General features: G+C 45.3%; 1 protein-coding gene across 1 annotated transcript in view; it reads left to right on the top strand.

Annotated features, from left to right (window-relative positions):
• Positions 1-8,193, top strand: part of PDCD6 (programmed cell death 6) — a 55,452-nt gene extending 47,259 nt beyond the window's left edge. Inside the window, exons 5-6 of the mRNA XM_073587792.1 lie at positions 6,594-6,703; positions 7,823-8,193. Coding sequence (XP_073443893.1) covers positions 6,594-6,703; positions 7,823-7,921 — 209 coding nt within the window. The 3' untranslated portion in view covers positions 7,922-8,193. The remainder of the gene's footprint in view (positions 1-6,593; positions 6,704-7,822) is intronic.
• The last annotated feature ends 14,314 nt before the right edge of the window (positions 8,194-22,507 follow it).

Genomic DNA, 22,507 nt, shown 5'->3' with positions numbered 1-22,507 from the left:
AGCCATCTGCCTGAGAATGACTTGACAAAGTATGTGTTTTCCGAAAACCTTAGATCGTGTGTATTTGTGTGTATGTGTATATATATACACTGCTCAAAAAAAATAAAGGGAACACTAAAATACCACATCCTAGATATCTCTGATTGAAATATTCCAGTTGCAAATGTTTATTCATTACATAGTGGAATGTGTTCAGAACAATAAAACATAACAATTATCAATGTAAATCAAAATGAATATCCCATGGAGGTCTGGAATTGGAATGATACTCAAAATGGAAAATCAAATTACAGGCTGATCCAACTTCAGTGGAAATGCCTCATGACAAGGAAAAGATGCTCAGTAGTGTGTGTGGCCTCCACGTGTCTGTACTGTATGACCTCCCTACAATGCATGGGCATGCTCCTGATAAAGCAGCGGATGGTCTCCTGAGGGATCTCCTCCCAGACCTAGACTAAAACATCTGCCATCTCCTGGACAGTCTGTGGTGCAACGTGACATTGTTGATTGGAGCAAGACATGATGTCCCTGATTTGCGCAATTGGATTCGGGCCTGGAGAATGGCGGGCCAGTCCATAGCTTCAGTGCCTTCATCTTGCAGGAACTGCTGACACTCTCCGGCCACATGAGGTCTGGTATTGTACTGCATTAGGAGGAACCCAGGGCCAACCGCACCAACATATGGTCTCACAAGGGGTCTAAGGATCTCATCTCGGTACCTAATGGCAGTCAGGCTACCTATGGTGAGCACATGGAGGACTGTGCTGCCCTCCAAAGAAATGCCACCCCACTCCATTACTGACCCACTGCCAAACCGGTCATGCTGAAGGATGTTGCAGGCAGCAGATCGGTCTCCACGGCGTCTCCAGACTCACGTCTGTCACATGTGCTCAGTGTGAACCTGCTTTCATCTGTGAAGAGCACAGGGCATCTGTGGTGAATTTGCCAATCCTGGTGTTGTGTGGCAAATGCCAAGCGTCCTGCAGGGTGTTGGGCTGTGAGCACAACCCCCGTCTGTGGACGTCTGGCACTCAGACCATCCTCATGGAGTCGATTTCTAAAGCCCCCGTTACACACTGCGATATCGCTAGCAATATCGCTGTAAAGTCACCGATTTTGTGACGTTGCAGCGATATTGCTAGCGATATCGCTGCATGTGATACTTACCTCCGACCGGCTCCCCCGCTGGTTATCGCTGATCGCGCGAGAAGCTGCTGGATCATTTCTCGTCGGCCACTTCCTGCGGCGCTTCCTGCTGTGACAACCAGCGACGCGAGGATGCAGGATCGCCTCGTCTGACAGGTAAGTAGCGATCCCCGTCCCCTGCGATGTCGCTGGTGAGATCTGCCTGTGTGGCAGCTCACTAGCGACCACTTAGCGATGCACCAGCGATCCTGACCGCGTCATATCGCTGGTCGGGATCGCTGGTGCATCGCTAGGTGTAACGGTACCCTAACAGTTTGTGCAGACACATGCATATTTGTGGCCTGCTGGAGGTCATTTTGCAGGGCACTGGTAGTGGTCCTGTTCCTCCTTGCACAAAGGCAGAGGAAGCGGTCCTGCTGCTGGGTTGTTGCCCTCCTACGGCCCCCTCCACATCTCCTGGTGTACTGGCCTGTCTCCTGGTAGCGCCTCCAGCCTCTGGACACTACTCTGACAGACACAGCAAACCTTCTTGCCAAAGCTCGCATTGATGTGCCATCCTGGATGAGCTGCACTACCTGAGCCACTTGTGTGGGTTGTAGAGTCCGTCTCATGCTACCACGAGTGTGAAAGCGCAACCAACATTCAAAAATGACCAAAACATCAGCCAGAAAGCATTGTTACTGAGATGTGGTATGTGGTCCCCACCTGCAGAACCACTCCTTTGTTGAGGGTGTCTTGATAATTGCCAATAATTTCCATCTGTTGTCTATTCCATTTGCACAACAGCATGTGAAATTGTCAATCAGTGTTGCTTCCTAAGTGGACAGTTTGATTTCACAGAAGTTTGATTTACTTGGCGTTAGATTCTGTTGTTTAAGTGTTCCCTATATTTTTTGAGCAATGTATATACCGTAATATCCATCTATTATCTTTGTCTAAAACCTGTAAAATGACACATAATTGTATCCCATTGTGCCCAGGTCTTAATCAGGGCTGTGGAGTCGGTAAGCCAAACCTGCAACTCTGACTCCTCAATTTCCCTTACACCGACTCAGACTCCGACTCCCACATGTATTGCTTATATTTAAGTGAAAAATTTATTGTAGTACAATGTAAACATCAGACATTTAATCATTTTTATGATACAATAATCAAGATATTTAGATAGAACATAATATATAATTATTGGAATACAACTTTAGAACACAAAAAACTAATGAATTGTAAATATGTAATATCGATTACATATATATAACACCTGTAATAAACTATGTACTGTAAGTGGCAAAAAACAGTTTTCTACAAAAACATACTAAATAACATATGTGCAGTCTATGATTTTGTTCTAAGAAATAGAATTGCCTCCATCAGATCCACCTTCATAGATGACCTCAAATCTGACCTAATAATTTTAAGGCCAGAGAACAACCTCTCTACACTACACTAACTTGGGTTGGAGGCAAAGCCGTAACCACATGGGCAACATCTCCAACAATTTCTGGTTATAAAGGAATTGCCTCCTGCACAGTCAGTTTTGAACGGTTGAATTTTTCTATTTCTTTGAGAGCAAGTGAAACATTTTGCTGAAATATGGTCAATCTGCTTGCTGTAGGAGACGGAGTGAAATATTTTTCCTTGCGGCAACGCTTTGCCTGCTCCATGTCATCCAAATACTTGTCAAAATCAAACTCCTCATCTGATGAGGATGAAGATATGGCAGCAGTAGCACTGTCAGGACCCAAGTCCTCTTGCGCCTGGCAGTTCTCCTGTAGGCCACTCATCCTAACTGCTACCTCAGTCAGAGCTTCTTTTCCTTTAGTGAGCTGTTGATCATCAAGCAGTATACGATGACTTGGGTCCACATAAACAGTTGCCAGAAAAAATTTATTTTCCAATAGCTGTGTCTCTCTCTGTTTCATTGAAGCAGAAATGCCATCTTCGATTAAACCTCCTCTTTGGGACAGACAAAATAGCAAGTTCTTCCACTCCCTTATGAAAATACCAGGCGTTAAATCCTCAGCTTGTAATTTTTTAGTCATGGTAAATGGGTGATTAAGCAATTCCTTCAATTCAGTCACCTGTGTCCATTGACCTTCATTTAGGTTTACCTGAGGGTTCGCCATATCTATAAGAAACCGTTTTAGTTCAAGCAATTGCTCAATCATTAAATAAGTGCTGCCCCACCGAGTGGCTTGATCGACAATTGCCCCTTTCCCAGCACGTCTCTTCAAGATGAAATCAATTTTATGGGTTCTGGCGGCAATAACCAATTTCCTAACTTTTCCAATCATATCTCCAGCATGTCCCTCTTGCAGACTGTCTCTTATTGCCAGCTGCAGCGTGTGCATAACTTTCTCACTTTCTCCAGCTTGGGGCCCAGGAATCGGATCCTGTGCAGGGCAGGCACCCCTCCCCCTCCTCTCTCTGGTAAAAACGGCTGAAGACAGGACAGAGGAGGGGAGATTGCCCCCTGCAGTCTGGAGCCGGTGCAGGACGGGAGCACTGCAGCATACAAGTGAGTTTTGATAGGTGCGGGCCCCTGCTTCTAGGGGGGGGGGGGGGAAGCTGCCCCCCCCGCCCCTCGCTGGCTACAGCCATGATTCACACGCCGTTTTTGCGGATCCGTTTTTTTGCAGTAAAATGCAGTGACTCTGGGCATCCCAGCAAAGTCAATGGGTTTCAAGATATGACATTCAGACACATTATTTTGTGAGGATCCGTTTTTGGGCTGAATGAGCATGTCAGTTTGTATGGCGTTTTTCTAATCTGCTTTCGCTATTGAAAACATCTATGAGCGCAAAAACCTTTCAGGTGATGCGGTTTTTTAAAAAGCTGATTTGCTTTTGCAGCTGAAAAACGTATCCTCAAAAAACGCTGTGTGTGAATGTATCCTTAGATCAGGAATAGAACAGCCATTTATAGGACATTTCATAACTTTCCCAAATTCCTATGAAAAAAATATTCAGCACATTCTGCATTCAACTACTGTACCCAATTTATTATATATTTTAGGAGTCGGTCCATTTTATACTCCAACTCCACCAAAATGAGCTCCGACTCCACAGCCCTGGTCTCTTAATAGGAAGCAGTGATGTGGGTTGCTGTATATTTTCTGTCCCTGACTCTCTGTAATATGAAGTTAAGTCATTATCCTCTACAGAATTTAATTCTTTACTAATACAGTTGTGTGAAAGTGTTTGCCCCCTTCCTGATTTCCTATTCTTTTGCATGTTTGTCACGCTAAACCCCTTCATGACCGCCAATACGTCTTTTTACTGACCTGAGATATAAGAGAATATCATCCCCATACAGGTGACAATCCAGCAGCTGTCGGCTGTACACTATAGCTGACAACTTGCTGCATCAGCCACGATCAGGTTGGCTCCATCCATATCTGTTTAACCCCTTAGATGCTGCTGTCAAAAGCGATTACATCATATAAATGGTTAACAGTGGGGGTTTTCTATTTAACCCTGTCGGCACCCAGAGATCATGATTCTGTAGTCCTGATGTTTGCCATGGCAATTCGCGTCTGCCGTCTATAGTGACCTGTTCAGTTGTTAGTGACATTTAGGTGGTAAAAATACTTTTTCATTCCTCTCATGCCACTTTGCATTAATTCCTGAAAAGCACCTGAAGGGTTAATAAACTAGCTGACCGTTTTCAATATGTCGAGGGGTGGTGTTTTTAAAATGGTATCACTTTTGGGGGGTTCCAATATATAGGACCCCAAAAGTCATTGCAAACCTGGATAACTCCTTAAAATAAATTTTGTAAATTTCCTTGAAAAACTACTGCTGCATTTTTAAACCTCTTACAATGATAACAAAATAAAATAACATTTTACAAATGTTGCTGATGTATTAATGTTTTTCTGCGGTATGACTGTCTCGATTAAAGGCATAATCAAAATTAGAAAATTGCACATTTTTTAAACTTTTTGTCAAATTTTTTAATAAACACAAAACATATTGACCTACATTTACCATTATCATAAATTATAATGTACCACGAAAAAACAGTCTCAAAATCACTGGGATTTGTTGAAGCATTCCAGAGTTATTACCCAATAAAGTGACACTGGTCAGGTTTAAAAAATGTGGCCCGGTCACTAAGGGGATAAATGTTTCAGATCAGCAAACAAATTTAAATTAGATAAAGATAAAGTGCAATCCCACTCTTGTTTTTTGCTTGGCTTTTTTGCAGGTTCACTAGATGCTAAATCTGACCTGCCATTATGATTCTCCAGGTCATTACGAGTTCATAGACACCAAACATGTCTATGTACTCTTTTATCCAAGTGGTGAAAAAAAATTCCAAAGTTTGCTAAAAAAAAAAAAAAAAAAAAATTGCGCAATTTTCCGAGACCCGTAGCGTCTCCATTTGTCATGATCTGGGGTCGGGTGAGAGCTTACTTTTTCCATGCCGGGCTGACGTTTTTAATGATACCAGATACGTTCTTTTGATCGCCTGTTATTGCATTTTAATGCAATGTCTTGGCGACCAAAAAAAAAAACGTAATTCTGGCGTTTTGAATTTTTTTCTCGCTACGCTGTTTAGCGATCGGGTTAATGCTTTTTTTTTTTTTTATTGATCGGGCGATTCTGAACGCGGCGATACCTAATATGTGTACGTGGGATTTTTTTTTTTTTTGCTGTTTTATTTTGATTGGGGCGAATGGGGGGTGATTTGAACTTTTAGGTTTTTTTAATTTTTATTTTTTTTTTTTTTTTGGCATTCTTCAATAGTCTCCATAGGAGGCTAGAAACATGCGCAACTCGATCGGCTCTGCTACATCTGGGCGATGAGCAGATCGCCCATATGTAGCAGATTTACTGCTGTGCTTTCAGCGCCGACCACCAGGTGGCGCTGAAAGCCATATGCCTGGAACAACCATAGAGGTCTCATAGAGACCTCTGGTTGTCCAGGCAACTTGACGCCGACCCCCGATCATGTGATGGGGTCGGCGATGAGGTCATTTCTGGCCCAGCGGCCGGAAATGCTATTTAAATGCCCGCTGTCAGCTTTGACAGCGGGATTTAACTAGTTAATAGGCCCGGGCGGACGGTGATTCCGCTCGCGCCTATTGCGGGCACATGTCAGCTGTTCATAACAGCTGACATGTCCCGGCTTTGATGCGGGCTCCGCGCCGGAGCCCTCATCAAAGCAGGGGAGATGTCTGATGACGGACTGTGTCCGTCATTGGGCATTAAGGAGTTAAAGCATAAATGCACAACACAATGTTGCTTACCTGCTGTTTCATTTTTTTTCACTGTCACAACAACTTGACTGCATACTGTTGAGAGTGCTGTATTCAACATCTGTCTGAAAAAGTGCTCAGGTTATGTTTCTGACTTCCACCATACTTTACACTACAGTTGTTTAGGGTTTTTGTTTTTTTAAACCTAGTAATCATTTTAGTTGTTCTCCCAATATTTTATTTGAAGGTTATCGTTTGACAGATCAGTTTTATGATATCCTGATTAGAAAATTTGACAGACAGAGAAGAGGACAAGTTGCGTTTGATGATTTTATTCAGTGCTGTATTATTTTGCAGGTGAGTTACATAAACTGCATCATTCTGCATTATTAATGTTTATCTTGAATGACATCTGTGGCAGAGGTGTTGCGTGGGGAAAAAGGAATTCTACGGATTTTTCCAACAACTCTTCTGGCCAACCATGCATGTATCATTTGGCGGTCTATATTCCACTGTGGTGTCGGTAAAACCACTGATCTAACATCGTAACATAGATAGCAAGGCCGAAAAAAGATATTTGTCCATCCAGTTCAGCCTATATTCTGTCAGAATAAATCCCCAGATTTACGTCCTTCTAAAGAACCTAATAACGGTAAGATACAATATTGTTACGCTCCAGGAAGACATCCAGGCCTCTCTTCAACACCTCGCCATCACCACCTCGTCAGGCAGGGTAATTCCAGATTCTCACTGCTCTAACAGTAAAGAATCCTCTTCTATGTTGGTGGAAAAACCTTCTTTCCTCCAGACGCAGAGAATGCCCCCTTGTGACCGTCACCTTCCTTGGTATAAACAGATCCTCGGAGAGATATTTGTATTGTCCCCTTATATACTTATACATGGTTATTAGATAACCCTTCAGTGGTCTTTTTTCTAGACTAAATCCGAATTTTTCTAATCTCTCTGGGTATTGTAGTTCCCCCATCCTCTTTATTAATCTGAATTAGCATGTCCATTGTGACTGCCTCATCTTCTTACTTCAGTGGTGTTTTTTGCTTGCTGTGAACTGATCCAGTCTTGTACCTCAGAGCTGCATTCACTATTTTGTTGCTTCCTGACTATTTTACTTATTCATTGTCTGCACGGCTACATCATGCAGCAGCTGTGGGATTTTTTTATTTGATAAACTGGAGATGATTTTGGGTATTGTTTCAGTCAGGTGAAACCATGGCAGCTGCAGTTCATGGTTGTTACAGCTGACACTTCAGACCTTATCTCTATAAAAGTAGTAATTGAGGGTGAATAGCAAAAAATGAAGACAATAAGAAAGTAACAGATGGAGACTTGGTAGCGATTACTAGTTCTTCACTTGTGCCTGAGATCGGGATATTGTCTGTCACTATGGAATAGAAACATGTCTAACATAGATTCAATGTAATTCTTAGCATTTTCATGGGTTTTTTTTTTCCCCTCCAGAAATTTACTGATGTTTTCCGACGCCAAGACACAGACCAAGATGGCTGGATACAAGTATCATATGAACAGTATCTTCACATGGTCTTTGGTGTGATATGATGCCAAAAGGAAACGCCGGCCCTGATCACTAGAGACTGAATTGCCAAATCTATAGTTTAAGTTACTGCAATGTGACATGCATTCGGTGCTATGGGTTCACCACCTTTTACTTTTTTTCTAACATCTTCTACCAATTCTAAGTTGTATATACAAAGAGCTTATTTTTACCGTTTGTTAGCAATATTGATCTAGCCATATTTTTATTTGCACCGAACCAATAGATAACACAATGTCTTAATGATGTCAGTATATATTGTTTCTATTCTTTTGCACATAGCTTTTGTGTCATTCTTTAACTATACTGTGCCATGAAATACTTTTGCCAAATGCCTATGTGCATGAATCTGTAGTAAGCATTGCACTCTACTGAAAATGCATGGTTACTGCCTGCAATCTATAGCTGTCTTAGGGCAACCTTTCCCATGTAAGTAAGGCATGAAATAAGGTCTCCACACACAAAACATCGCGCACAGCTCTTACTCCAGTAGAATGTCCAATATAATGGGGAAAAAAGCCATTTCATGGCAATATTTTGCACAAAACAGGCAAGTAGCGTCATACATAATGTATAAAGGGAACCTGACAGTAGGCGTCTCTGGGGTCTCCAATAGGCCATTCCCCAGCAGCTACTTCCTTCCCTGTTCTCCTTGACTGATGAGGATATAACTGTCAGATCCGGAGAGTGGGGTGGGGAGAAGTCGTTAAGAACCGGCCTTGGATTTGTCATCCTAGAAGCACCGTCCCCGGCTGACTCCCTGCAGCATCTGAGTGCAATGTACTCAGCTACAATAAAGCTGCCACCTGTGGTTCGGGAGGAATGAATCTGTTAATTTCCTCTTAAGCGCCATTCTTTTCCTTCATTTATGACTGAAGCTGAATTCAGAGCTGTTTACTACTATAGAGCAGTGCGTTGTGTGAGCCCATGTCACATTAAGTTACATGCCTGGATGCGGAGCTGTGTCCACAGCAACCTGTATACAAATGGAGAAAAAGACACAATATGACGGCAAACCAGTCGGATAACTTGTATAGAGTTACGAAGGCCTGTCTCATAGCACAGGCATGCCTACCTTTTAAAAAAAAAAAAAAAAAAGCCATGAGAAATGTAGTGTAGCATACAGTAGCGAATAGTACTTTTGACATCTGCCTTTTTTTTTTTTTGGCCATGGTGCAGAAGACCATTTTCTATAAAAACCAGCAGAGAGGTATTGCTAAAAAAATATGGCAATAGTTGTGCTAAAGCACAGCCTGTTACTGTGTAATACTGATATACATGTACAATAAACATGAAGTCATGCATAAGGTAGTATGCCATGAGATGATACAATGCTTACTTACACAAGTTATACATGTGCTCTTGTACTACTTCTTGAATGGGCATCCTGCAGTCTTCTTACTTACCGTACTCATTGTTTTATGTGCAGGGACTCCTGATTTATTAACAGTTTTTGTGAGCAGCTTCATTCTGCCACTATATACCGTATTTTTCGGACTATAAAACGCACCGGACCATAAGACGCACCCCAATTTTCAGATGGAAAATAGGGAAAAAAATAATAATGTGTCAAATGGGGGTCCGTCTTACAATCCGAATTCAGCTTACCTGGGAAGGGATCCGGCACAGGTGGAGGAGTAGTCACAGGGGTCATTCAGTGGTCCAGGCTCATGCGGTGGCGGCAGGTTGGTTGTGCCGGAGCAGCTGGATTGTGCTGGGGCAGGTGGGCTGTGCTGGGGCAGCTGGACTGTGGCAGCTGTTCTTTGCTGGGGCAGGTGGGCTCTGTGGGGTGAGGGTGTCGGCTCTGCCGGCATTTCCTCCAAGCCCGGAGGCCCCCACACATCCCTTGCTGGCCACTGCCATGTTGCGGTGGCCTCCGGGAACATGGCCGCCGGTCCGGGGACGGAGCATGCGCAGGTTCAGATCTCGTCCCAAGATCTCGGTGGCCAGCAAGGGATGTGCGGGATCCTCCGGGCTTGGAGGAAATGCCGGCGGAGCCGCCGCCCCTGCCCCGAAGCACAGAGAGCTGCTACCCCTGCATCGGAGCACAGCCCGCTGCCCCCACCGCACTACAGAGCCCCCGCGGCACCCGCACCAGCCTCGGAGGTTAGTACTTTGCGACCATAAGACGCACCCCCCACTTTCCCCAAAAATTTTTTGGGGAAAAAAGTGCGTCTTATGGTCCGAAAAATACGGTAATTATGGTTGGTCAGGGATTGTCTACGTTATCACTGTAATTACATAATTATCAGTGACTTTGAACAAGCATCTCGTTCAGGAAAGTGAGAGCCATCATTATGAGACCTGCTGTGCAAACTGGTAGTGCTCTGTGCCAGTGCGGTAGTGGGAGATTGTGATTCTACAGGACTGATAAAAGCCATGATGAGAGCTGTTGAGGAGGATCAGCTAAACGCTGCTAAGCAACCAGTGGAATTGAGGCGAGATGACAGGAATGGTATGAGTTAACGCCTTCTGCAATGTAACTGCTGCACACTGTCACCTGGGGGCTGGGCAGGTACTAGTGGCTATGAAAACCAGCGGCACACTATGAAAGTAAAACCACTCATTGCAGGAGAATGACAGCAGAAAGAAAGCGCAAAGTCAATTGCAACCTTGCTTATTTTTATGTTGTTCAACTGTTAGGTATTCTTATGTTATTAAATTGCTCTATTTCATCAAGAGAGCCCTGCCCAGTACCCAGACAGCTTTAAGTTCTTTTACTAGGCTGTGCTATGTAAGTAGGTGATATGCAATAGAAGATTATGGGTTCTCTTTAAACTGGGCACATTAAATTAGGGGATTCTCTGAACATGGACTCAGTATTTACACCAAACACTGAGTAGCTGATGTTATTCACACTGTTATTTAGACTATAAAGTATACTCAGCCTTGACGAGAGCGGATCTGTGACATTTGGATATGACCATGTAGTGATAAGAACCTGTGGTCTGCACCATATAAAGCCACAAATAAGTAAATGAATGGTTTTCTATTTAAAGCAGCTGTAAGTCTGTGTGGACATTGTCCTAGGGGAAATTGCTTCCCAGGATGCCAGTACCTGTACTCTGTCATGTAGTGGTCTCTATCCAGATTTGGGCTATGATTTCTATGTTTGAGTAAAGTAAGAAGGCAATACCTGACCAATCTGATAGTATTTTCATCTGATCAGGAGGGGTTTTTTGGTAATTTTATTTTAGCTGTTCTTACAGCCATTCATTACCACCTAGATTAGAGTCAGTGATAAGCGATCATAAAGGAGCGCTTAAGGCCCCGTTACATTTAGCGATGCACCAGCGATCCCGACCATGATATGACCCGGTCAGGATCGCTGGTGCATCGCTAAATGGTCGCTAGTGAGCTGCCAAATAGGCAGCTCTCACTAGCGATGCAGCAGCGGTCGTACTCACCTGTCAGACGCGGCGAGGGTGACCGTGTTCTCCTGCGTCCATGGCTCACTCGGCGGCGTCAGCAGGAAGCAGACGACGAGAAATGGACCAGGCCGATCTCGCACGATCAGCGATGACCAGCGGGGAGCCGGTCGGAGGTGAGTATCACATGTAGCGACATCGCTAGCGATATTGCTGCGTCACAAAATCTGTGACGCTTTAGCGATATCGCTATGTATAACAGGCCCTTTAGGAAGCAACCCAGGGGCAGACAAGGATGTCAGGTCTCCACTGCAGCTCCAGCCGAAAACCTCCAATGGAGGATAGGAGCAATGAGAAATGGAAAACTGTCTTAGGAGAGATGGGTTTAAACCACAATGCTTTTTCACAGAACTTCCACCCGATGGAAGACGGATCCTCTGTCGAAACGCGTTGTGGTTTAAACCCATCTCTTGTCTCTTTCCTGTGCTCCTAAGACCGTTTTCCATTTCTCATCCATTACCACCTAAGGGTGAGTGCACACGCTGCGGATTCAGCTGCGGGTTTTTTCCCGCGGAAACGCAGGTAAAGTGACCTGCGGTTTGGCCCTGCGGTTTCACACCTCTACTATGTTAAAGGTGTGAAACCGCAGCAGAATCCGCAGAAACAATTGACATGCTGCGGAAAAAAAACTGCAGCTTTTCCGCAGGTAAAAAACCGCAGCGTGAGCACTGCGGTTTTGAAAACCCATAGGCTAACATGGTAAAGTACCATGTCTGCGGAACTGCTGCAGTTCTGCAGGGCCAAAACCGCAGTGTGTGCACTAGGGTGATGACAATTTTAAAAATTTTGCAAAACGAAAATGAAACCCCTTACATTGGAGGAACAATTGCATTCAAATGACATTAGTATCATCAAATTTGTAAAATATTCAAAAAAGTTCCCCCTCTTTTTCAAAAGATTTTTTGTCTTTTAATTTTAATCTTTAAAGAAAATATCTTTCTAAGTTGTAACAAAAAGTGGTATTTTATTCACGTCTAGAACATTCTGGAATATTTTAAAATATTTTGGAACTTAGTATTATCTTTTCATTTTCAGTGCAAAGCTTCAAGTTTTACGATCAAGAAGTGCATTCAGAAAATGTCTTCTAGAAATTCCAGCAACAGTGTAAAAGCAAACAGGTCTATCTGGACGAGGAATCTGCCCTCCTATTGTCAACATAAAAGATAATAATGCAAAATTGCATGTCCTTTTTTGGTGGAAAAATACCATTTTTGCCTTATTTCATTTGAAAGGGGGAACTTTTTTAAAAAACAAAAAAAAGCAATACTTATTCTTAAATAACCCATAAAAGTTCCTCCATTGCACATGGTTTCATAAAAAAAAAATTTTTGTCATTACACTAGTGTGCACATACCCTAATCCTTCTGAGTGAAAAAAAAAATAATGGCTGGCAAAAATTCACAAATGTATTCCTTCCTCTATTCAATGTGTATAACCATGTGTACTGCTTGGGAGCATAGGCCAATTTTCAATACTGATCTGCAAGGTTGTCGGTGGTTGGACCCTGACCATGTCCGACATTAATAATCTATCCTGGCTGTACGCCTCCACTATCATTGATGAGATAACGCCTTACTGGAAATACATTGTTGTTGGATATAGCAAAGAATGGCTGGATTGTGGACCTATTCCAATCACGTGTAGATGGATGTCGTAAAGTAATTCATTGTTTGCCTAAATGCTGCAGCCTTCTTTATCCGCTATGTTTACTAGTATAAGCACTCCTCCGTTGTAACTACAGTAAGTTTTAGCTTTTATTAAGTACTCTACTGCCTGAGATGAGTAGTCACAAATCTGTATGCAAACCCCTAACAGCCACGGGGGTTATTTCCAATGTCCTTCCACATTAAGCAACTAAAACAGAAGCACAAAAGGCACAATTTTTTTTTTTTTTTTTTGCATCGTTGGCATATTGTGTTTGTATATTTTTGGTGGCAACTGTAATAATTTAAGCCATTTTTCACAGGTTTTTTTTATTTCATTTTTACTGCATTTCTGTCATGAAGTTTGTGGCATTGTGTATGTCAGAATGCGTTAAGCCAAAACCTGTTCAGCAGCCGCCACTGAAGGTGGTAAAGCACCTTGTTGTAAGACACCGGTTGGCTCCCTAGTAATACTTTATAATATGTGTGACTACGCGTGAAAGTTTGTGCTGTGTGGTCCACCATTGTATGAAATAATGAGCTGCATATACTGATGCCTAGTACAACTGCATGTCTGATTCTGTAACGTCATTCTGAAGCAAAGTCATAAACCAAACAGCCCATATTATGCAAGTAATGAGCCATTTTAATAAACTGGAATTCTGCTTCTGTTCATTGATTACTTGCCACTTATTGCTTGTGCTGGAAGGCTGCATTTATATATCTTTTAGTGCAGTATTTTTCAGAATCAAGAATTGCTGCAAAATTTTGTAATGTATCAGAAACTCAGAACTTCACCCCACTGTATGGTTAATAATGTTCTTATTCACACACAGCCTGAAATGGCTGCTCACAGACAACTGATTGCAGAGCCATGCAATAAGCTATGTTCCTATACCCCCAAAGCACCGCGTCAGCATTTTTGCCTATTTTTACCGCTGGAGTGCTATCACCAATCCATGTTCCCTGCACCTAGTAATATACTCACCGGCCACCATCTTCTGATCCTCCGGGCGCCGCTCCAATCCCTTTCCGCCATCTTGTGACCAACAGAGGTAACAGTCACGAGCTCTCAATGTAATCTTGTTCGTGCGCTCATAGACTTACACTGAGAAGTGACCTCTGGCTCACCCAGCAAACTGGAGTGATCCGGCAGGTCATAACCTGCAGAAGACCGACCAGAGAACAGAAAAAGATGGAGACTGGTAAGTAGAAGACCAGGTGCAGAGAACTTACATTATTGACACCACGCCTTTGAGAAATGTATTTAAAAAAAAACCAGCTGGAGTAGTGCTATAACCACACAATGACTAAAGGCCACAAATTTACGATACTTGGTCCTGAGTTTTAACCTTGTGCCATTGTAACTTTATGGAGCGGGGTGAACACTCCTACAATCTAGCAGAAGCACATCCAGTCTGAAGCTTTCAGACAGCCAGGGACACTGGGGAAAAGATAGAAGCAGCTGCCTCTACTGTCTTCTGTTTTGCCAGGTTCATATTTACATAGAGCATATCAAGTGCGATCAGAAGCAGTGGTAGTGCTGTTGCTGCTATAGCATCTTGCTGATATGATCCCGAGTCTGTGCTGGCCCCTCTACTACTATTGCCTGGCAAGGCAGGACGTTTTTATCTCTGCAACCAATGATCCTGTGAAGGCCCCAAGTACAGAGTAAAAAATGAAAATTCATAAAATCTAAGGGGAACGTTTTTTCACGATTTATTTTGTGTGAAATATGAAGAGTAGTGATGTGCGAGTGTGCTCATTACTCGAGTTTTCCGAGCATGCTCGGGTGTTCGAGTATCTTGGGCATGCTCGTAGATTATGTTTGTGTCTCCACAGCTGCATGATTTGCGACTGTTAGACAACCTGAACACATGCAGGGATTGCCTGTTAGGGAATCACCACATGTATTCAGGCTGTCTAGCAGCTGCAAATCATGCAGCTGCAGAGACAAAAATAATCTATGAGCATGCCCAAGATACTCGAACACCCGAGCATGCTCGGAAAACTCGAGTAACAAGCACACTCGCTCATCAATGACGAGTCAAAAATACCTGCATTACTTTGTGTATAGGTACCCTTGTCAAGGACAGGAGACAGAGTTTCCGGTATTGGAACAAAAGAAAGAAGTCTTCTGCCCGGTCGCCTAGGAAGGTGTGTGGTCTGCTGAGTCGGTGTGTGGGGCCTTAAAGCGCTGCAGCTGGTCCAATGGGGGCTTGGCTGGAAGGCAGAGAGAGGCAGCATATCTGTCTGAAGGCCGCCTCACCGTCCCAGGATCTGCACATGCGCAGGTTGTGTCATGATGACTAGCACGCGCCAATGACATTTTGACCTAGAAGTGTTGAAGCCCTTGCAGGAGAAGTTGGGTAGAGGTGCTGTCTGCGCTCGCCCCACATTTAAATGCGGTTTAAGATCACCAGATTCCATCACTCCACAGTTATGGCATGGAGAAGTTGAAGCAGCAGGTCTAGTAGCACCCAAAGCCTAAACAGCAGCAACGTTGACACAGCGGTGGGATTAGTATTGACAGTCCCAGAAATTTCAGTTGGTCCAGCCAGCAAGGCCACAGCACAGCCATTCAGATCCAGTTCCGCCTCCGAATCCGGTACGTTTACTATTGGCTTTGTGGTAAGTGATCTTTGTGAAAGTTCATTTTGTTAACAGGTTGTTTTCTTGTCACTTATTTTAATTGTTAGGAGAGGTTGAAGAAATGCATAGCAAAATCCAAGCAAAAAGAGGGTGCACTGTACGGAGAGGAATTGTCCAGCTCATGGCAGAAAAAAACGCTGCCAGGCTTGCATAGAAAAAAAACTGGGAAGAAACTCCTAATTTTGCTCTGGAGCTTAGAGCAGCTATTAGATCGGAAGTAAAGAATTCTATTAAGTCCTTAACCCTCAAAGAAAGCAACAAACTTAAAAAGGGAAGAAAATGAACCATTTTGTCATCTGATTCTGAAAGATCGGATAAATCAGAAGGAGAATGTATGTCCTCGTGTTCCTCTTCCTCGGATGGAGGTGACGAGGGTTGCCCATGCGTCCCCATAGAAGATATGGATAAGTTAGGGCGGTTAGGTCCACCATGGACATTAAAGAGTCAAAAGCAAATAGGTCAATACAAGATATTATGTTTGGAGGGGCGTAGCATAAAAAACTAAAAACCTTTTTGGTGAATTAAAAAGTATTAATAAGGAATGAAAGAGACCTGAGCTGAAGAGTTCACTGCTCTGACACAGAATGTGATTAGAGACGTAGTATCTAATGTATGTAAAGTATGACCCTGCTCCGTCCACTTCTATGGGAGCAGTGATGTAATGTGTGACACCCAGTAGCATAGCCAGAGCTACATTACTGGAAACTGTATCAGGATGCATCAATATAGTTAACACTCTGAGGCAGAGCAGGGAGTTATGATCTCCCAGCACTGCCGTGTGGCCGCCGTGGAGCCTGTGAGCTGTGCAGGGGGTGCCCAGCACCAGACCGCCGCCTGTCAACGCAAGTTCAACTGTATTGGCTGAATGCCGATACAGTTGAAAGCAATGATGATGAGTGAGGGAGCGTGACATCAATCCGCCTCTGCTTCTGACGTCGCTGATACAGACACGGACAGAAGGCGCAATGACGTCCCTACATGGAGCCCGTTGTGCTGAGAGGTACCGGCACTCGCTGCAGAGACCGGAACAGTGCAGGAATGAGGAGGAGAGGTGAGTATAGTATATCTATTTTTTTTATGGGGAGAGCATTATACTATATGGAGGACTAAGGAGAGTTCATTATACTATATGTAGGCCTTTGGAGAGTGCATTATACTATATGGAGAGTGAAAAAAATCTAATATTGAGGAGATTAGAAAAAATTGTGTGAACATGCAAGTCCCCTTTAAAAGACAATTTATTTAGATAAATGTTAAAAAACACCTTCCCAGTGAAAAAATGGCCAATGCCAAAAATATGAAAAAACCCTAATCTAGAGTGCAGCACAGCCCTAAAATACGGCCTCAACTGATACCTTCCTAGTCGTGGAGGTTGGCACCCTAAAGAGTACGATATTGGTGCCCCCACTCAATGAGGACTGTCCCTCGCTTCCCTATCAATCCCTGATACAATAGAAGGGAAAACAATGTTAAGATAGTGCAGGGATGAAAGGATCAGAGTGCCCTAGAGCTAATGCAGATACCCAGAAAAATAGCAACATAACAGTTAAAAAATGATACCCACATCATGAATACATGTGACCCACAGTATGCTGCCAAAGTATAATCACAGCCGGTCCCACTAAGGGGATATATACACTCAGATATACTAGATAACCAGTAGGTAGTCACTTATCATGTCTGTAGAGAAACTGTGGCGCCCCTGAGGTTTTAGTTGCCACAGAGGTACTGCACCTGCTCCTGAGGTGTGGTGTCCCACCATCCAGGTAAGTTGGAGGCTCCTAACCACGCTCCAACACTTGCATCCCACACAACACAGTAGTTCAGCAAAGCCACATTTTGGCTCCCTGCTTGGAACACTAAACATGTTGGGAGGCGGGTGGAGTTAGAATACATAAGAGTGGGAAGGTTTAGAATTGCAGTCAGTCAGTCAGTTCAGAGGAGAGAGTGAGGAGTGAAGATCCCTGGGAGAGAGATGGAGGAAGGAGGTGCTGCAGCAGATCTCAGTGACCTGGGTCTGCTGGCATGGGAATGAAAAGAAGGAGAAAGACATTGAACAGAAACCTGATCTTCCATAAGAAGGAAAGATGAGTACGGAACATAGGAGTAAAAGGGAACAGAGGACGTGGGTTAGGAGAGAACCCTGCCTAGAAGTTCTAAGCGCAAGGCCGGGGCCCGGTCCCCGAGGTTTTATGGACACTAATGGTTCTGCAGCAGACACCGGTGGAGTAGTGGGCTGTAAATGCACTACTCCCATCTCAGACTTGGGGCACAACAGCAACATTGATAGTGACCCGGGACTTAAGAAGCAAGGAGTCCCCGAAGCAGGCTACAGCTGTCTGCCGTACAAGTATAGTTCTTGGGAACATCTGTCAGGATGAACTCCAGTGTAACTCAGTACTGGGAGTACTTCACACTAAAGGCGCTATAAGAGGAGACGTTCAGAAAGGCACATGTTGGCGGAGTGTTGGAAGGGAGCATTCCATCTGACCTGGAGGTTGACGGAGTCCCTGACCCGGAGGACACGGCACGGAGGCAGGCACCTGTGTGTACTACAGACTGTGAGTAAAGCTTTGGAACTATAAGCCTTGGTGTCCTCCATTCATTCCTGCGCTAACATACTCAGCACCGCTACATCTGGGTACCAGCTCCTACACCACCTGCGCCGCTCCTCTACCCCTACTTCTACACTGCCCTGGGACTACAGCTCCACCTGTGGGGAGCTTCACCATCTTGGCTGCAACACACCACCAGTCCCAGAGGATCTGCATGCAGCGTTGGCTTAACATCTCCCTTGCCGAACACCACAGGTGGCGTCACGAACTATTCAATTAACCACATTCCACCATTTCAATTCCCCCATTACTTGGGTGCCCAGGGCCATGGACCGGGTCACTGCTGCTGTGACACATCCCGCTGACACCGGCCCGATACCGAGTACCCCACAGCCCTGGGAGGGAGAACCAAACTTGGCGTCATGAACAGGATGACGAGACCCGATGCCATCGGGTTCTGTGTGCCTAAGACTTAAAGTTTTTGAAAATGTGCAGAAGACCCAATTTAATAGACTGTAAAATGAACATTAAAAATGACCTCTGGTGTGGTGAAGAATGGCGTGACAACATGGGAGGTCCTAAGAAAAGACCGCGAACTGTCCTGGGCCTCCCCTGCCTGAATTACTATGCAACGGCAACATGGCCCACCCCCCGAGGGGTTCGTATACTGGCTTGGTATGGAGGGGCTGGAAGAAGACGCCGCCCCCAGAAGGAGGAGCAGAAGCCAGTGGCGGGAACAGGGCCGCCATCAGGGCATGACAGCCCTTACTGCTGTATGGGGCCCCGTGAACAGTAGTACAGAAGGGGGCCCCGCAGATCAGGGGCCCCGCTCCTGTGCTTTCAGTCATCGGGCCCCAAGTGCTGCATGTCATGGGGTGCCAGGCAGGCCCCAAGTGTGCGCTGCAGCCGGGCCTGCAGCGCACACATCAGCAGTGCCCCCACAGCGGCCGACATCAGAGCTACAGAAGTGCTGAAGGACCTGTGGTGACGTCATCATTACCACAGGCCTTCACCATTGATCAGCCCGCCCCCTGATCACATGATGATGACGTCACCACAGGTCCTTTCAGCTCACACAGCTGCAGCTCCATCTTTAACACAGGAGGGAGGCCAGGTAAGAAAAAAGTTTTTATTTTATTTTATTATTGAAAGGGGCAATATGTTTCCCTGGCAGAAAGGAGACATGGGGGCAGAATGCAAGACATGGGGGCAGAATGCAGATATGATGTGGGCAGAATGCAAGACATGGGGGCAGAATGCAGACATGATGGGGGCAGAATGCAGACATGATGGGGCAGAATGCATACATGATGGGGGCAGAATGCATGCAAGACATGGGGGCAGAATGCATACATGATGGGGCAGAATGCAAGACATGATGGGGGCAGAATGCAGACATGATGGGGCAGAATGCAAGACATGGGGGCAGAATGCAGACATGATGGGGCAGAATGCTAGACATGATGGGGCAGAATGCTAGACATGATGGGGGCAGAATGCAGACATGATGGAGGCAGAATGCATACATGATAGGGCAGAATGCAGACATGATGGGGCCAGAATGCAGACATAATGGGGGCAGAATGCAGACATAATGGGGCAGAATGCAGACATTATGGGGGCAGATTGCAAGACATGGGGGCAGAATGTAGACATGATGGGAACAGAATGCAAGACATGATGGGGCAGAATATAGACATTATGGGGGCAGAATGCAAGACATGATGGGGGCAGAATGCAGATATGATGGCGGCAGAATGCAAGACATGATGGGGCAGAATTTAGACATGATGGGGGCAGAATTTAGACAGGATGGGGGCAGAATGCAGACATGATGGGGGCAGAATGCAGATATGATGTGGGCAGAATGCAATACATGATGGGGCAGAATTTATACATGATGGGAGCAAAATTTAGATATGATGGGGCAGAATTTAGACATGATGGGGGCAGAATGCAGATATGATGTGGGCAGAATGCAAGACATGGGGGCAGAATGCAGACATGATGGGGCAGAATGCAAGACAAGGGGGCAGAATGCAAGACAAGGGGGCAGAATGCAGACATGATGGGGGCAGAATGCAGACATGATGGCGGCAGAATGCAGACATGATGGGGGCAGAATGCAGATATGATGTGGGCAGCATGCAATACATGATGGGGCAGAATTTAGACATGATGGGGCAGAATGCAGACATGATGGGGGCAGAATGCAGATATGATGTGGGCAGAATGCAAGACATGGGAGCAGAATGCAGACACGATGGGGCAGAATGCAAGACATGGGGGCAGAATGCAGACATGATGGGGCAGAATGCAAGACATGGGGCAGAATGCAAGACATGATTGGGGCACAATGCAAGACATGATTGGGGCAGAATGCAGACATGATGGGGGCAGAATGCAGACATGATGGGGCAGAATGCTAGACATGATGGGGGCAGAATGCAGACATGATGGAGGCAGAATGCATACATGATAGGGCAGAATGCAGACATAATGGGGCAGAATGCAGACATAATGGGGCAGAATGCAGACATTATGGGGGCAGAATGCAAGACATGGGGGCAGAATGCAGACATGATGGGGGCAGAATGTAGACATGATGGGAACAGAATGCAAGACATGATGGGGCAGAATATAGACATTATGGGGGCAGAATGCAAGACATGATGGGGGCAGAATGCAGATATGATGGCGGCAGAATGCAAGACATGATGGGGCAGAATTTAGACATGATGGGGGCAGAATTTAGACATGATGGGGGCAGAATTTAGACAGGATGGGGCAGAATGCAGACATGATGGGGGCAGAATGCAGATATGATGTGGGCAGAATGCAATACATGATGGGGCAGAATTTATACATGATGGGAGCAAAATTTAGATATGATGGGGCAGAATTTAGACATGATGGGGGCAGAATGCAGATATGATGTGGGCAGAATGCAAGACATGGGGGCAGAATGCAGACATGATGGGGCAGAATGCAAGACAAGGGGGCAGAATGCAAGACAAGGGGGCAGAATGCAGACATGATGGGGGCAGAATGCAGATATGATGGCGGCAGAATGCAGACATGATGGGGGCAGAATGCAGATATGATGTGGGCAGCATGCAATACATGATGGGGCAGAATTTAGACATGATGGGGCAGAATGCAGACATGATGGGGGCAGAATGCAGATATGATGTGGGCAGAATGCAAGACATGGGGGCAGAATGCAGACACGATGGGGCAGAATGCAGACACGATGGGGCAGAATGCAAGACATGGGGGCAGAATGCAGACATGATGGGGCAGAATGCAAGACATGGGGGCAGAATGCAAGACATGATTGGGGCACAATGCAAGACATGATTGGGGCAGAATGCAGACATGATGGGGGCAGAATGCAGACATGATGGGGGCCGAAAGCAAGACATGATGGTGGCAGAATGCAGACATGATGGGGCAGAATGCAGACATGATGGGGGCAGAATGCAAGACATGATGGGGGCAGAATGCAAGACATGATGGGGCAGAATGCAAGACATGGGGCAGAATGCAGATATCATGGGGGCAGAATGCAAGACATGATGGGGGCAGAATGCAGACATGATGGGGGCAGAATGTAAGACATGATGGGGCAGAATGCAAGACATGATGGGGCAGAATGCAAGATATGATGGGGCAGAATGCAGACATGATGAGGGCAGAATGTAAGACATGATGGGGGCAGAATGTAAGACATGATGGGGGCAGAATGCAAGACATGGGGCAGAATGTAAGACATGATGGGGCAGAATGCAGATATGATGGGGGGCAGAATGCAGACATGATGGGGCAGAATGCAGACACGATGGGGCAGAATGCAGACACGATGGGGCAGAATGCAAGACATGGGGGCAGAATGCAGACATGATGGGGCAGAATGCAAGACATGATGGGGCAGAATGCAAGACATGATTGGGGCACAATGCAAGACATGATTGGGGCAGAATGCAGACATGATGGGGGCAGAATGCAGACATGATGGGGGCCGAAAGCAAGACATGATGGTGGCAGAATGCAGACATGATGGGGCAGAATGCAGACATGATGGGGGCAGAATGCAAGACATGATGGGGGCAGAATGCAAGACATGATGGGGCAGAATGCAAGACATGGGGCAGAATGCAGATATGATGGGGGCAGAATGCAAGACATGATGGGGCAGAATGCAGACATGATGGGGGCAGAATGTAAGACATGATGGGGCAGAATGCAAGACATGATGGGGCAGAATGCAAGACATGATGGGGCAGAATGCAGACATGATGAGGGCAGAATGT

Source organism: Dendrobates tinctorius, unplaced genomic scaffold (assembly GCF_039654945.1).
Source record: "Dendrobates tinctorius isolate UK_male_01 unplaced genomic scaffold, ASM3965494v1 ptg000102l, whole genome shotgun sequence".
NCBI lineage: Eukaryota > Metazoa > Chordata > Amphibia > Anura > Dendrobatidae > Dendrobates > Dendrobates tinctorius.
This window is presented reverse-complemented; position numbering and strand designations above follow the sequence as displayed.